Below are 16,257 nucleotides of genomic sequence, written 5' to 3' on the forward strand. Positions count from 1 at the left end.
AAAGAGGAAGCTCCCCATTCTATTATGAAAACCTTCAAAATGCCGCCATACTTGAAAATATATGACGGGACCACAGACCCGGAGGACCACTTAATCAATTACGTTACCGTAGTGAAGGGTAATGATCTATCAAAAGAACAAGTACCATCTGTACTGCTGAAAAAGTTCGGTGAAACTCTCACGGGGGGAGCATTGACATGGTATTCCCAACTACCAGCACGATCGATATCGACGTTCGAGGAGATAGCGGATAAATTCGCTACCGCTCACGCGGGAGTGAAGAAGGCCGAAGCTAAGGTTAATGATATCTTCGCCATCAGACAAAAAGACGGGCGAGGGACTTCGGGATTTCGTAGCACGATTCAACAGAATAAGGAAGAGCCTACCGAACATGTCAGAAAGGATGACAGTAGCAGCCTTTCAAAATGGGTTAAACAGGAACGGATCAAAGGTAACCAAAAAACTACTCAGATACCGACGGTTTGTCTTTCCCTTACTATGATGCTTTGGTTATAACTTTATGCATCGCGAATACCGATGTAAAAAGAATAATGGTGGATGAGGGAAGCAACGCGTGTATTATTCACCCATGAGTTCTCATGCAAATGAGGATCGAGGATAAAATAATAGCACGTTGCATAACACTAACTAGTTTTAATAATGCAGTAGAGCGGATATCTGGAGAAATAGTACTACCTGTCCTGGCATGAGGGGTTACCCTGGAAATGACATTCCACATCATGAACCACGAAATGGCATACAATGCCATCATAGGACGACCGTGGATACACACCATGCGAGCCGTCCCTTCAAGCTTCTATCAAGTGATCAAATTTCCCACCCCATGGGGGATATTCGGCATCCGAGGCAAGCCATGTACCACCCAAGAATGCTATCGGATCGCCCAAGATTGCACACACACCAAACAACTAAAAGGGGCAAGTGCGGAAGCATAGCAATCAGCCATGTCGGGAACCAAACCCGACACACAAGTAGAGGAAGACCTGGACGTCATAGAAGCTTGCAAGACAACTATAGAAGATCTCGATCCCATCCAATTGGATGGCACCGATAGCACAAAAAAGGCTTACGTTGGACATAACCTCTAATTTTGGCACTTTGTTAGGATTTATGGTAAAAATTGTGGCAATCTATTAAGATTTGGCCAAAAAATCAGGTAATCTGTCGTGGTTTGTGACAAGCAAGATTTTCTCATTATTTACTATCCATACGAATTTGTAAGAAGGAGGTGAAACTAACCTATACACTTAAAATTGAAAATTCGAATAATCAAATCAATCAATTCATAATTGAATTTAAAAAGATTGATTCGATTAGAATATATTTGGATTGTATTTTAAATTATTATTTTTATGAATCTGAAAATTAAATTTTATTATTATTTTTATATTCAATTCGAATTATGCGAATACTCAGCCCTAGTGTATGTAGGGGTGGGCATATATCGGGTAAAACCGATAACTCGAACCTTTAATTCTTTATTGAGTTATCGGTATTGGGTTATTGGGTTAACGGTTCGGTAACGGGTTAAATTTTTTTTATTGGGTTATCGATTCGGGCTCGGTTTGCATTTTTGTTATTGGGTAAAAACCGATAACCCAATAAGAATGATGTAATTTACTAATTTACCCTTAAGTATATACTAGGGTTATTTATTTTCCTAATTCCCTCTTCACTCTTCAGTCTTCAGTCGTTTGTCTCTCAGTTCTCATTCTTGTTTCCGTCGCAGCCCCCAAGAGTCAAGACGCAAGACTCACCACCAGTTCTCCGCCAGACATCAGTAGATACTGCACAGAAGTGGGAGCGTGCTTTCGTTAAGAAACAACAAAAGTTGGCAGTTTACACGTTCTGGCAGTTTGATTTCTTTGTTTTATATATTGCAAAATTTTTTAGTTGTTTTATCTTATCGGGTAAACCGATAACCGAACCGATAACGATATATAACCGATTAACCGATAATGTTCAAAATCGAACCGAACCGACCGATGCCCACCCCTAAGTGTATGTTTAAACAATCGGAAAAGGGCCTAAAATGCCCCTCAACTATCAAATTTGGTCTAAAATTGCCCTCCATCCACCTTTTGAGCTAAAAAACTCTTCCGTTAATGTTTGGGCTCACAAATGCCCTTCTTACTAACGGCCCACATCAGATTTTTAATTTAAGTGACGTGACATTAAATTATTGGCTAATTTAAAACCCACCCATACCCGACCCACCACCCAAAATCAATCCATATTTTCTAAACCCAAAAACCCCTCCTCAACAAAGTACGACTGACTCCTCCTCTCTAAATTAGGGTTCCCCCAATTCTTGCTGCTCCCCGTAAATCATATGGTTGTTATTTGCTATTTCTCTTCCAAGATTCAAGTTGAAGATCAAATATAAAATCCTATCTTTGTTCAAGTAAGTTTTGAATGTTTTTGTTGAATAAACATGGTTAGGGTTATTAGAAATCTTTCATCTAGTGTTACTTTCGAGTTGTGGGGAATGTTTACTGCCTTTTGATGCTTTTGATGTCAATATTTATCAATTTTGAGGTTGCATATGGTCCCCTTCACTTTTTGTTGTCTGTTTTTAAATTATTATTTTTATGGATGATAGCAATTTAGGGTTCAGATGGGGCCTTGTTGTCTGCTCAAATAGTTATTTATTCTAAGTTTTTGTGTTTATTTTTCATTTATAGTTGGTTGTGGTCCATTAAACTTTATTCTTGTTTGTACTTTAGTGTATTAAATATTGATAGATTCCTTCTAACTTTTCTGTATATATATATGATGGGTCACTTTCTACTTTCTTGTATGGATTGCATGTGACTTCAATGAAGAATGGTTGAAAAGGTGGACTTGGTCTTGAATTACGGGGGCAGATGGGTCTTGAAACCTCAAATAGTGTACATTAAAAAACTAACTTACGTGTTGCAGGCCTATGATGTGGATTTGCTGTCTTATATAGACATTTGTTCAGAATACGTTGAAAAATGTGGGTTTAAGAAGGTGGAGCAACTTCTGATAACAGGGCCTTCGAGTAGATACTTTCTAGTTGAAGGTGATTCAGGAATCAGAACACTACAACAACTCTTTTCTGACAAGTTTAGTGTGCTTCAATTCTTTGCTATTGATGAGGGTGAAGAACATGTGCCAGCTCCTAGCATAAGTCACCATAATAAACCTTATAGTGTCACAGTAGATGTTGGCACCGATTGTGAGTCAAGTGAGGAAGAGGAAGCATATGAACTTGACTCTAGTGATTATGATAGTAATCAATTGGATCTCTTTAGTAAGGAAAGGACTAAAGAAGTTAATGACAAACTCGACAACTATAAAGAGTTGAAAGAGGGTATGAGTTTTAAAGATTTGGATGAAGCTAAAAGAATTGTGGGGTTTTATGCAATTGCTAATAAAAAGGGCCTTAAAGTTTTTAAGAGTGACACCAGCAGAGTTAGTTATAAATGTGATGTTGGTTGTCCTTTTAGGTGCTTGATATCTAAGGAAAATAAAGATCAAGGATTTAAAATTAAGATTTTGAAAACAAGACACAATTGTCAGCCAGCATACAAGAATAGAAGAGCTACTCCTCAAGCTTTAGCGCACTATTTCAAGAACAAAGTCCAAAATAATCCTAAATATAAAGTGAAAGACATGAGGGTGGACCTAGAGGATCAATTCAATATGAATGTTAACTATTCAAAGATGAAGAGGGTAAAGAGGCTTGTGCTAGAGAAATTGGAGGGTAGCTTCATTGATGATTACAATAGGTTAGAGGCATATGCTCAAGAGTTGAGGGATAGTAACCCTGGTTCTGATGTGGTGATAAACATATCTAAAGATGCTTTGGCAGAAGGAAAAAGAAGGTTCCTTAGAATGTATATTTGCTTCCAAGCTTTGAAAACAGGCTGGAAAGCAGGTTTGAGACCTCTTATAGGCCTAGATGGCACATTTCTAAAAGGGAAGTGAGGGAATTCTACTGGTGGCCATGGCACAAGATTCAGTGAAATATTTTTATCCTCTTGCATGGGCAGTAGTTGATAAAGAAACTGGTAGAACCTGGAAGTGGTTTATGGAGTTACTGAGAAATTCCTTGGAGCTTGAAGATGGTGAAGGAGTGACATTTATGTCAGATATGCAAAAGGTAATTGTTTGTCAATTTTTTATCTCTTTGTTTAATTTACATTTTATTTGTAACTAACTTTTTTATTGTTGTAGGGGCTTTTGGAGGCTGTTTCTACTGTCCTTCCAAAAGCAAACCACAGATGGTGTGCTAGGCACATTGAAGCTAATTGGAGCAAAAATTGGAGGGGTATAGAGATGAAAAAGTTAATATGGTGGTGTGCTTGGAGTACCTATGAAGAAGAGTTCAAGGATCAACTGAAGACTCTGGGTGCTGTTCATGAAGATGCTGCTAGGGAACTAATACACTACCCTCCTCAATATTGGTGTAGGGCTTATTTTGATACTAAATGCAAGAATCATATGGTTGATAATAACTTTACAGAATCATTCAATAAATGGATTCTTGAAGCTAGAAATAAACCTATAATTAAGATGTTAGAAGACATTAGATTAAAGGTAAATTTTGTATCTTTCTTCTGTTAACTTTTTATAAATTGGTTGTTAATTTTTTTCAATGATCTCCTTTTATTGTAGGTAATGAATTTGTTGAATAACCGTGAGGAGGAATGTAGGAATTGGAAGGAAGAAATTAGCCCATATGCCATAGAGCTTTACAATGATTACAGAGTGATTGCAATAGAGTGCAAAGTTGTCTTTAATGGAGATTACGGATATGAAGTGGTTGAGGGTAAAGATAAGTATATAGTGAACCTTGAATTAAAGAAGTGTACTTGCAGGGCCTGGAATTTGACAGGAATACCATGTCCTCATGCCATCAAAGCTTTAATGCACGACAAACAAGATCCATTAAGCGAGGTGCATTGGTGGTATTCAAAGGAAGCTTATATGTTGGCATATATGCACAAGTTACAACCTGTGAAAGGTGAGAAATTTTGGAAAATTGAGCCAGAACATGCAATGGAGCCACCATAAGTACATAAAACGGTGGGTAGACCAAAGGTAAAGAGAAAAAGAGAAAAGGATGAGGCCAGGAAGAGGGAGGGGGTCTGGTCAGCTTCAAGAAAGGGACTTATAATGACATGTGGGTTCTGTGGTACAACAGGTCACAACAGAAGAAAATGCCCTTTGGTAACGGTCATTTTCACATATTTTCTTAACCTACAAAATTTTTTAATTCATAATGTTTTCTAATGAATAACTCTTGTAGGCTAATGGTGAAGGAACTTCCCAAACAGTACAAGATGTGCCCTTGACGGCACCCCAAGACAGTCAAAATTCAGAATTTGCCTTCATGCCGCCTCCGGGTGTGAAAATGACCTCTCCTGAACATTCCAGTCAATTTGCTGGACTTCAAAATACAGTTCAACAATCTGTTGCACCTTCAATACTAGCTGATGATGAATATGAAGGTGGATATTAAGATGAAGACGAAGAACCAGATGTGATGCCTAAGGTGATATTTGAAGCTATGACTAGGCTTCAACAAAGAAAGTTGCATCAAGAACCTATTGGTACCAGGAAGATTGCCTTCAAAGGAGATATAGATGGTGTCAATGTGCCTATTGATCTGCCTTATTCACCAAAGAAGCTCACATGGAAAGGAAAATCGGCTATGTCCTCAAGCCAGTTGGTAGCAGAAAAGGAAAAAAAATTGGAAAACCGAAGACTAAAAAGGCCAAGTATTAAGTAGTATGTTCAGTTTAATGACTTTTGTATAAACTTTTGTGTAATGACTGTGAATCAGTTGATTCGATTGTTGATTCAGACTTAGTGTGAGTTTCATGACTCTATTTTAAACGTACTGTTGCAGCAAAGTTGCTTTAAGAAATGCTCTCCAGTTTCAGTTAATTTTGTTTCATGACTCTGTTGCAGCAAGGTTGTTGTGCAATTTGTTTAGGGTTGTTGTGCTCTCGAGTTTCAACAAGGTTGATGTGCAATTTGTTTAACCCCCATACATGTTTAACTCAAATACATGTTGCAGCAAGGTTGCTGTAAAGAGAAAAGGGTTCAGATTCTTAATGACGATGGCCATTTCCATGTTAAGAGTCTGCTTAACAAATAACTCGTAGTTACATGGTTGGTAGAAGAATCCAGCTAGCCAGGTTTCATTCCAGATCCGACTAGGACATGAGGCATAATAGATCACCAGTCAAATAATAAGTTCACTTAATAGAGAGGTGAGATGAAATATAAAAACAGAGCATGTCTTCTAGTTCATACAGAAAGTGCACTACCTAAATTTAGTTTGATTTAAGTTACTACCTTGAATAATCACTTCTTCACCTAAGTCTATTACAACCTGATATTACATGCCTTCAACTTTTCCAGGAAAATGTTGCTAATTAGAAATTGAGAAGTCAAGACTGTAGTACAGTTTAGCAATTTATATAGTTATTTGTTATTACCCAAGGCTCTTGGTTGGCAAAAAGAAAAATAGGAACGAAAGGGTGGATTCTTAGTGACATAGTATTACCCCACTAGATTTGTTCATGTTGGTATACTTTGTGCTCATGTTTAGCAATTTTCTGGTTGTTTAGCCAGAATGCTAATGGGAAAATCTGACTTTCCATATGCTAATGGCAATATATTGTTCAGGCAATAAAGAAATATGCACATTTCCTTCATTCACCAACCAAAAGAGCTAATTAAAATAACAAAAATCTCCAGATTTCATTCATTTAACAACCAAAATAACCAGTTTAAATAACTAATATCTGCAAACTTCCATCATTGATACAACCAGGATATCATACCTAGACCTAACTAATTCACATAAAAGAAGTACAAAAATATGTAGATCTGTTGGAATTTTTCATCAGCAATGGCCACCAACTTCATTACATCATTCTGCCCGCTATAAAAATAGCAAAAAGAATCCATGACCACGTAGCAAGTCTTTTCCGTCGCTTCAATTTCTGCTCCAGGTTTGAAACTTTCTCCTCCAATGATACGTTATTCACATCTGCAGCTTTACCACCAACCATATCATACACCATCTTCCTGAGGTTGTTCCTTTCTTGACGAAGGGCATTCAATGAAAGTTTTTGCTTGTGGATAAACATCGACACATGAGGTGGAAGTTCTTCATCGCGCCATTCCCAAAAACGACAACCATTAATCTCGTAATGACGACATTTATAAATCTACGACCACCATTCGAAGGTGTTGTAGCAGTAAAATGGTTGGCAATCAATCCGCAATAACATGTACGATTGTCACCTTGGTCACGAGAAGCAGCAGAAGAAGATTCCGACATTTTAAGCTAAAACAAGATGGAAAAATCTAAGAACTCTAATTAGAAGAAGTTGGGAGCAGCAAGAATTGGGGGAACCCTAATTTAGAGAGGAGGAGTCAGTCGTATTTTGTTGAGGAGGGGTTTTGGGTTTAGAAAATATGGACTGATTTTGGGTGGTGGGTCGGGTATGGGTAGGTTGGACATAATATGGGTGGATTTTAAATTAGCCAATAATTTAATGCCACGTCACCTAAATTAAAAATCTGATGTGGGCCGTTAGTAAGAAGGGCATTTGTGAGCCCAAACATTAACGGGAAGGGTTTTTTTAGGTCAAAAGGTAGATGAGGGCAATTTTAGACCAAATTTGATAGTTGAGGGGTATTTTAGGCCCTTTTTCGTTAAAAAACAATTGAATTTTTCTTTTTCAAAAAACCGAAAATCAGAAAAGAAATGGTAACAAACGCTAACCACGCCAACTGAATTTCTCTGGTCGAATCTGGGGTACGGCATCGACCTATCAATACCGAATAGCCCCCTTTTGGATACAGGAAGGCAAACGAAGCATCTGGAATACTCTTTTCTTGTCGAAGAAGATTTGTAAACAGAAATCATAATTCATTCAAATTCCCACCGTCATCTCCAATTTGGTGACAATTTAAAGAAAGTAAAACGGTACAAATTTGGATCAATTCTCTTGTTCCTACAGTTGCAATTCATTCAACAAATACACAAATTAGCAATGGAAAGAGGAAGGGGTAGGTGGGGTTCAGTATCACGTGGGATGCTACCTCTGTTAGCGCTACATACAGTAAGCGAATACTGCAGACTGGAGAGGAAACCGCCGGTTACAGCAGGACTTCTTGCGGCTAATACAATTATATACTTAAGGCCCAGTTTTCTTGATCCTTTACTCCCTACCATCAGTGAAGTCTGGTTTAATCCTCACCTCATCCTTAAGGTATAATCCTATCTTCGCTTTCAATTTTTTGTAGCGGATTTAGGATTTTAACTTGGATGGATTCAACCTTAAAAATCTTTTGGAAAATATACTTCTAAAATGATGAGTTTAGAAGCTCATATTTGCTAAAATTTTGTTTATTTTCTGGGTTTGGTTGCATTGGTAGCACTAAGGCTGCATTTGTGTGGTAAAAACTTACCCACATCTAATGATAACGTGGTACTCCCTCTGTTCCAGTTTATGTGAACCTATTTACTTTTTGGTCCGTTTAAAAAAGAATGACCCCTTTCTAAATTTGGTAACAATTTAGCTTAAACTTACAATTCTACCCTTAATGAGAAAGCTTTTATAATCACACAAATACTTTGGGCTCCTTTTTGCTTTGTTTAGGATCAAAAATTCCAAAAGTCTTTATTTTTTCTTAAACTCCGTGCCCAGTCAAACAGGTTCACATAAATTGGAACGGAGTATGTGTTTTTGGCATACATTTTTATCACCTTACTATGGTTAATTAATGTCCATCTTCACCTTATTTATTACTTAACTATGGTAAAGTACATTGGTTTGGTGAAAACACCGGGTGATGGCACGTAACTATGCTAAGTGATAACAGGATGTATAGATTTCGACACCTGCTGGATTTGGTACTCTTCCTTGAGCAGGGAGTCTATCGAAAACAACCTCTCTATCCTCAAGGTAGGGGTAATGTCTATGTATACACTACCCTCTTTAGACTCCACTCATCGGATTATACTAGGTTTGTTGTTGTAGTTGTTGCTGGATTTGGTACTCTTAGGTGTCCAGGGTTCAATATTGAAATAATTTCAAGGCTTGAAATCGTGTTAGATGTTATAGATATTACTTCGAACAAGGACTATATTTTTGCTTTTCCATATTGTAATTGCCTATTTTGGCTTCTAGCACAATGTGCTGATTATTTTTTGAATATGCTGGACACTTCACCTTCTCAAAAAAAAAAAAATTACTTCGAACAACTTATTTTTGTAACTGCATATTTACAATATGGCCATTAACCCTAGGATAGATTTCTTGAAGTAAGCTATAAGTTTGGTTAAAGTTGGATGAGTACCAGTAAATGACTCTGTCAATATAGACGATTTATTTTCAGTTTTGGCTTCAATAGTTCATTCTATGATGCTATTGAAGTGAAGATTCTTAGAACCCCAAGTACACTGATGGAGTAGCTCTGCCAACCATTTGGTGATCCTTTCGAATTTTGTTGAAATTTCATTGCTACTCACATTTTCCCCGTGTTACATATCCAACAAATATGTGCTGCCAATAAATGCTCACTTTTTTTATAATATTTTGTAGACTTCTTGGTTACTCACATTTCCCCATATTACGTATCTAACAAATACATGCTGGAGTGGGAAAGGGGAGACAATGGTGTAGACGTGGAACAGGTCATACGGAATTATATACGGGCCTTGAATTTGAACTTAACAGTTAACACATCAAAACTACCCTTAGTTAGCCATCATCTCTAATCTGTAATGTGGCATGTTAATTTTTTTGTTCAGCTATTGGCTATTCTATCATTTAATGAACTTGGAAATCTTTGTTTAGTTTTGAGTTTCTCTTTTATAGCAACAAGATTGCAATATCTTTTTATAACAGGTATCTCTTTTTCCTATATAACTCAACAAATTCTGCTGAGAGTGTAACTTTATTTTTCTCTTAAATTTGTTTCTTTATGCTGTGAGTACTGTGTGAAAATGTTGTCTTATTAGGAAGAACAAGCTTCTCCGAGTTGTTTGATAGGTGTAGTGTAGGATTCCGATGTCCTATTTCTATCCTCTCTTTGAAAAATAAGCTTATAGGGTCTATTTCTTCAGTTAACGTGTTATATAATGCAGATTTCTCTGTCAGGTTGTGTTTTAATATATCTGAAAATTAATGGCTTCTATTGAACAACTAAATTTTAAAAGTAATGGACCCTAATATTACTGATTGTCTGAAAGGCATGCCAATCCTTCTTTATAACTTGTAAGTGTGTCTGAGGTTATAAGTTTTTGCTCGCAAGCTGCACATTTTGTTGATATAGTTTTTAGAAGATACAAATGACTGTGTTGATCAGAAGTTGTAAAGTTTTCCTCTGCTGTTACAAGAATTTGCATGCTTTCATTGGCTTCTTTATTATGGTACTTTCTGAAATAAAATACGAGTTCTGTATCAAGTATGGACTTTGTGAATTTTTTCATACTATAGTAATTTTAGACATACATGCCCCGTGGACTTGATATGTTCACACTCCTAAATTCCTTTTGCCATTGCTTTTGATGTTGCTTCTCTGCCGTATTGGTAGTGAATCATATGACTGCAACTCTTGTCTTGAGCTGTATGTCAGGGTGTTTGGAAGTCCGAGTGGACAAACTGTTATATTGTCTTCACCCGATAGACATTTTTCCTTGTTTATGCAGTACAAGGACCTGAAACGATTCTTCCTGTCAGCGTTCTACCATGTGAACGATTCTCACCTAGTCTACAATATGCTTTCTCTTCTGTGGAAGGGGATACAATTGGAGACATCAATGGGAAGTGCAGAATTTGCATCGACGGTTGCGGCCTTAGTTGCTATGTCCCAGGGCATTACACTAGTACTTGCAAAATCACTTCTTTTGTTCTTTGACTACGAGAGACCCTACTACAAGGAATATGCTGTGGGCTTTTCTGGTGTCCTCTTTGCTATGAAAGTTATTCTCAATGCACAATCAGATGATTATACATATGTGCATGGGCTGCTGGTGCCTACTCGATACGCTGCGTGGGCAGAACTCGTTCTCATACAAATGTTTGTACCTGGTGTCTCATTTCTTGGGCACCTTGGTGGAATACTTGCTGGCCTTCTGTTTTTGCATTTAAAAGCTTCGTATTCAGGTGCAAATCCACTAAGGAACGTCATGAGAGGTCTTACCCATGCACTGAGCTGGCCTTTAAGGTTTGTGAAGTGCTTATTCCGAAGCCAACCAAGGATTGCTGGTAGAGGAACCGTTGGTGGCAGTCAGACAAGAGATACATCTCAAACGTGGAGATGCGAAGCATGTACATTTGATAATTCAGGCTGGTTAAGTGTTTGTGAAATGTGTGGCACAAGTCGTACTGATGATGGGTTGTCATCTCTTAGTTCAACAGATGAGATTCAAGACCTATCATTGGAAGAATTACGGCGTCGCAGAATTCAAAGATTTGGTAGATGATGAGAAAGATTGGCTCAAATGATCATAGATGCTATTATAGCTTTCTCTGAAAATAGTCACGTCAAAGTAGGGTAGTAGAGGCCTGGAATTCCATAAAGGGTATCTTGTGGATAATCACTGTGCTTAATAGCAGTTAAAAAAAAACAGTAATTACCTAATACTGTTTGGTACAGGAGGCATGTCTCCATTAAGTTTGTAGAAGAGATAGTAGACTTTAGAAGCATGCAAGTTGTTCCATGGACAGAACATTTTGGCACATTGTGTTACTTTTATCTTGTCATGAAACCGAAGGGCTCGTTATCGGACGTAAAACCTTCTGTTATGTCCTTAAGAAGTAAAATTTTCTGCTAGCTTCCATGTCATGTCTTGTCTTCTTGATCGTGGCATACTGCCAGAATGTCATATGTGACCAGTTTGATTGACCTTGCCAATAGAGGTTTTAGGTTTATCTGATGAACATACTGCAATTTAAATAAGAGATCAACGTGAAACATTTCTGCAACTGAAGCTCCTGCTGCAGTTTGATCTCTTAATTGGATTAGTGTATATGTAGAGTTCACTTCTTCCCCACACTGCAAGGGAAAACCATTCTTTTTCTTTTGATTATTATATTATTACCAGTATGGACAAAACATCTATCAAATATGTCTCGCTTAGATGATAAAAAAGGCTCGACTTCATTGACTCAGATCAACTGATGGACTGCGATGTGCTTTCAGTAATGGGTGCTTCACATGCCTTATTCTTGATTTCTGGGTTAGGTTACTGTAGTCGGGGGAACTAAATAGCCTTTTGGAATCCACAGTTAGCATTGCTTACATAAACAACAAAGCTTTTCAGCTTTGAATGTCGTAAAGGAACACACTCCCAAAGCAAATTTGATTTCTTCTTTCATTTGCCTCTCCTGCTAAGGGTGTCAATGGTTCGGTTCGGACGGTTATTTTTTAAAATTTATACCATACCAATATTTTGGTTATTCTATTATGCATAACCAAACTCAGACTTTTCGAAACCGTCCCAGTCATGTCGGTTTCTCTGCAGTATCGGTACGGTTCGGTTAATTTTCGGTATTTTTTTTGAATGTCATGTAAAAGTCACTAGTAGAAATAGAATGCAATAACATACGTACTTTTATAAGACATAACAAACTCTCTATATATTTTTACTCTCCAGAGTATAGATCCATCAACTATTCTACAACAGCATAAAAGAAACTAAACAAAGATATTAACCAAGTGAAAATATATAACCAAGCTGGAACTCAAAAATAAAGTCTATAGAAGATTAAATATTTATAAAGATAAATCTAAATTATATGAAAGGAAACATATTCAATATATTGTAGTTTGCTACTAATCGCTAGAATAGCTCGTGTCTTGCTAGTAAGTATGTTGGAAATAATTTAGTTTTAATAGGAATATAATTATAGGTTTGAGAATTAAGATTTTGAGTTAAGTTACTTATTTGCTTGTAATCGTTTTCACAATTCTAAGGTCCAAGGAAAATTCTAATACATTATTATTCTTAAACTTAATATATAAATATATTTTTCACATGTAAATTTATTCGGTACGGTTCAGTATTTTTTCAGTTTATTTTTATAAAATAAAAAACTTACCCTAATTATTGGTACAGTTATAAATTTATATAAAAACCTACGGTTTTATTAAAAGAAACCTGTTCCGTACGGCACGGTTTGGTCAGTTTACACCCCTATCTCCTACTGTGCCGGGGAGGCAAAATCATAGCTGTTGGAATTGAGGTACGATGAATTGGCATTCTACACTTCGGGAGTATCTATTTTGGATATTGGACTATTTGATAAAGGCTTTTGCTTCATTGTTCATTATTGACAGAAGTTGGCAAAAATTTAAGGGTCATCTATTATGTCCCATTTAATTGTGAAGAAGTAGTACATCACCATAGAGTTCTTTTAAAAGAACAAATAAAAAAGAGAAAAAACAGACAAGAATCGTATGAGGTTACATCAGTCCCTCGTAGTAAAATAACATATGCAAATATCTGCCTATCCGGTCTTGGGGTCCTCTCAATCTCAAATGTTGTCTTCCACAATCAGTTGCATGTGAAACGGCACTGATCATAACCTGTCAAAATGTTCAGACAACGTCAACTATATATCACAGGACTAAAAGTACACTGCCATGCCAACGCCACACTGTCAATGGAGGCACTTCCAACCCTTTTGCCTATTAATGTGTAATTGTAATTGTTAAAGTAACTGTTGTTTGTAATGTACTCTCATAGAGTAAAGCTTTTAAGGTAGTTGAGAGTCTTACTTGGATCAACAGTGACGAGCATAGCAGTTCCTCCAAAGTCACAAGTCCCTCCGCCCTGTTTTTTCTTCTGCCAGTAGCTGTTGAAAGCGTAAGAAGCATGAGAAAGCAACGTAGCCGGTTGGTAGCACGCCCCATTGGGCTGTATGGCATCACAACCAGCCCCAGAACCACAAGCATAGTCCAGTGCCTGTTGAATCAAGTCTGCTGGTACTGTTGGCTTAGCCACGCACCAAACTGCATTCTCAGGTTTCTTATTAGGAGCTGGTGGTGGTGGCGATGAATGACTATTCGGTGGTGGCTGCTTAGGTGCATTATGCTGTGGACTTTGTGCATTTGGAGATGGGGGTGGCGGGGAAATGGAAAGTAAAGGTGGTGGCACAGCCCCTGAAGGAGTAGGAGGAGATGGTGGCGGCGGGGAAATGGAAAGTAAAGGTGGTGGCATAGCCCCTGAAGGAGTAGGAGGAGATGGTGGCGGTGCAGAAGTGGATTGTAATGGCGGTGGCATTGCCCCTGAAGGAGTAGGAGGAGAAGGAGTGAATATCCCATATGGATTAGGAGAGTTCCCTGGAGTTGGTGGTGGTACAGCTCCTGAAAGCAGAGGAGGGGAAGTGTATATTCCATATGGAAAAGGGTTCTCTGGACTGGTTGATCCAACCTGCAGCAGTCTTACTTTCCTGTGCAGTCCAAAGCCAGGATTTATCCCGGCTCTATCTGCATTTTTTTGGCAAAAACAAAGCGTATGAGTATCAGTGACGGATTCAACTATGGGTTATCACAAGTTCAGCAGAACTCGGACCTTATATGTATATGCGTGCGAAATAGAAATGCAGATGGAATTAAACTCAGAACTAACAACGTCTAGATTTTTTGAATGTAACAACAATGTATGTTGAAAGGGTGGTGCAGTGGACTTCAAATTATATGCATACTTACCACATAGACCAAAGGGGCTTGAGGCTAGCAATTGAAATGTGTGTAAAGCAAGAATGTAAAATTTCATAGTGCTACTTCTTGAATCCATCACCATGTTGAATAATGAATATGCTCTTGCTGCTGCAAGCATTCGAATAAGAAGAGGGAAAGTGGGGTCCCTAAAGTGAGAGCAACAGGTAAAAGTTATAAAACAGTAAACTTCTGATTCCAGAAAGAAGCTGAGCTGTTACTTAACTAGCATAGCAAACTCATAAAAATGAGGACTTTCTTCTGTTTGTTCTTCTCTTTAACTATATATTGCTTTTCAAGCCAGAATATATGTTTTCTTGGGATGTCAGGAAACTAAGCAAAAAGAAGAAAACATTGGTTGCTTTTGGAATCTATCTTTTGCTTGTCAAGTACTTCACATGTTCTCTCAAATTTTAGTCTCTCTGCTCACATAAATGATTAAGCTTTCTTGTCTACCCTTTAATATATATTTGTACAGCATTTGGAATCAACCTCAAAACAATACAAGCAGTAACTTTTTAACTTTAGTTGATCATTCATTGTCTAACCTAAACAATAGTAGCATATGTAAAATTTTATGCAAACAGTGCTAATATTGCCACAATTAAGCTTGTAGACGGGTCTGAATATGCTATGGGATTTTAATAAAGCTACTTATATTCAAGACTGATGTTTACTTACATTATTTTTCAAGTGGTATAGTGCTTACGTAATTTGAAAAAATAGATTTTCAGTACATATATTAAATTTTTCGGTAAAGTGATAGAATTAGATAACACCACCTGAGGCAATGTGTCTCCTCCACAGCTGAAGAAGTACCGAATGGATGAATCCAGGACCATTAAGAAGTAGCATTCTCTGTAAATTAATTTTATGTTACTGATACTCTTTCTTTTTAGTATGGAAATGTTGCACCCCATGTTTTCGTACTTAAGAGTACGTCGTAAGTCAATTAATGTAAGCTCAGAAATGAAATCATCTTTGAAAAATTTATAAAGTAAGTTAATCATGATACCGTGGAAGTTAATAATATTTAAGATCATGAACAACAAGTACCAAGATGGTTGGAATGCTTAGAAGCTAAACGAATTGAAGAAGATAAGTTTTGTCGAAAGTCGACAAGTTTGGTGTTACACTATGTGCGTTCTAAGGTGACGTATAATGAATACGAGACTTTTTAATCATGATTGAATGAGTGTAAAGTCATAATATGACTATATATGATGTTTGGACATAAAATATAATGTTTTGGAAAAATTGGATTTAACTTACGGAAAAATCGAGTTAAGATTTGCCTTGTAACGAGCCGTTTTGAGAAATTAAATTCATAAGCTTTATGATGTCATTTTGGGACATATATCATATCAAAATGAAGGTCTTGGACCTAGTTTCCAATGGTACTAACCATTTATTCATACGACATGGGAGTAGAGAAATAAGAATTTTTAAACTAGGGTCACCAAGCCCGCACTTCGGAGAAACTGGCAGGTTTATAGGCCAAGTTGCGATGCA

The 16,257-nt window shown here is 37.3% G+C and overlaps 3 protein-coding genes across 6 annotated transcripts; 2 read left to right on the forward strand and 1 right to left on the reverse strand.

The window, feature by feature from the left end:
* Positions 1 to 2,262: 2,262 nt before the first annotated feature.
* LOC104211835 (uncharacterized) lies at positions 2,263 to 5,950 on the forward strand. 2 transcript variants are annotated; one of them, XM_009760959.2, is made up of 5 exons: positions 2,263 to 2,425; positions 2,944 to 4,150; positions 4,225 to 4,587; positions 4,666 to 5,220; positions 5,300 to 5,950. In XM_009760959.2, the coding sequence occupies exons 2-4, from the start codon at positions 3,995 to 3,997 to the stop codon at positions 5,062 to 5,064; spliced, it is 918 nt and encodes a 305-aa protein (XP_009759261.1). In that variant the 5' UTR covers positions 2,263 to 2,425; positions 2,944 to 3,994; the 3' UTR covers positions 5,065 to 5,220; positions 5,300 to 5,950. The 2 variants fall into 2 exon arrangements, with proteins under 2 accessions (XP_009759261.1, XP_009759260.1); XM_009760958.2 differs by lacking the exons at positions 4,225 to 4,587; positions 4,666 to 5,220; positions 5,300 to 5,950 and having other exon boundaries at positions 2,847 to 3,984.
* Positions 5,951 to 7,744: 1,794 nt separating this feature from the next.
* LOC104211836 (rhomboid-like protein 14, mitochondrial) lies at positions 7,745 to 11,868 on the forward strand. 3 transcript variants are annotated; one of them, XM_070174397.1, is made up of 2 exons: positions 7,745 to 8,285; positions 10,820 to 11,868. In XM_070174397.1, exons 1-2 carry the CDS (start codon positions 8,067 to 8,069, stop codon positions 11,504 to 11,506), a joined length of 906 nt encoding a protein of 301 aa, XP_070030498.1. In that variant the 5' UTR covers positions 7,745 to 8,066; the 3' UTR covers positions 11,507 to 11,868. The 3 variants fall into 3 exon arrangements, with proteins under 3 accessions (XP_070030498.1, XP_009759262.1, XP_070030497.1); XM_009760960.2 differs by having other exon boundaries at positions 7,746 to 8,285; positions 10,730 to 11,868; XM_070174396.1 differs by having other exon boundaries at positions 8,200 to 8,285; positions 8,899 to 11,868.
* Positions 11,869 to 13,323: 1,455 nt separating this feature from the next.
* Positions 13,324 to 15,000, reverse strand: LOC104211837 (vegetative cell wall protein gp1-like). Its single transcript, XM_009760961.2, has 3 exons — positions 14,737 to 15,000; positions 13,804 to 14,514; positions 13,324 to 13,611 (listed from the first exon to the last, which is right to left on the reverse strand). Exons 1-3 carry the CDS (start codon positions 14,864 to 14,866, stop codon positions 13,580 to 13,582), a joined length of 873 nt encoding a protein of 290 aa, XP_009759263.1. The 5' UTR covers positions 14,867 to 15,000; the 3' UTR covers positions 13,324 to 13,579.
* Positions 15,001 to 16,257: the final 1,257 nt, after the last annotated feature.

This window comes from Nicotiana sylvestris, chromosome 5 (assembly GCF_000393655.2).
Source record: "Nicotiana sylvestris chromosome 5, ASM39365v2, whole genome shotgun sequence".
In the NCBI taxonomy this organism is placed as follows: Eukaryota; Viridiplantae; Streptophyta; class Magnoliopsida; order Solanales; family Solanaceae; genus Nicotiana; species Nicotiana sylvestris.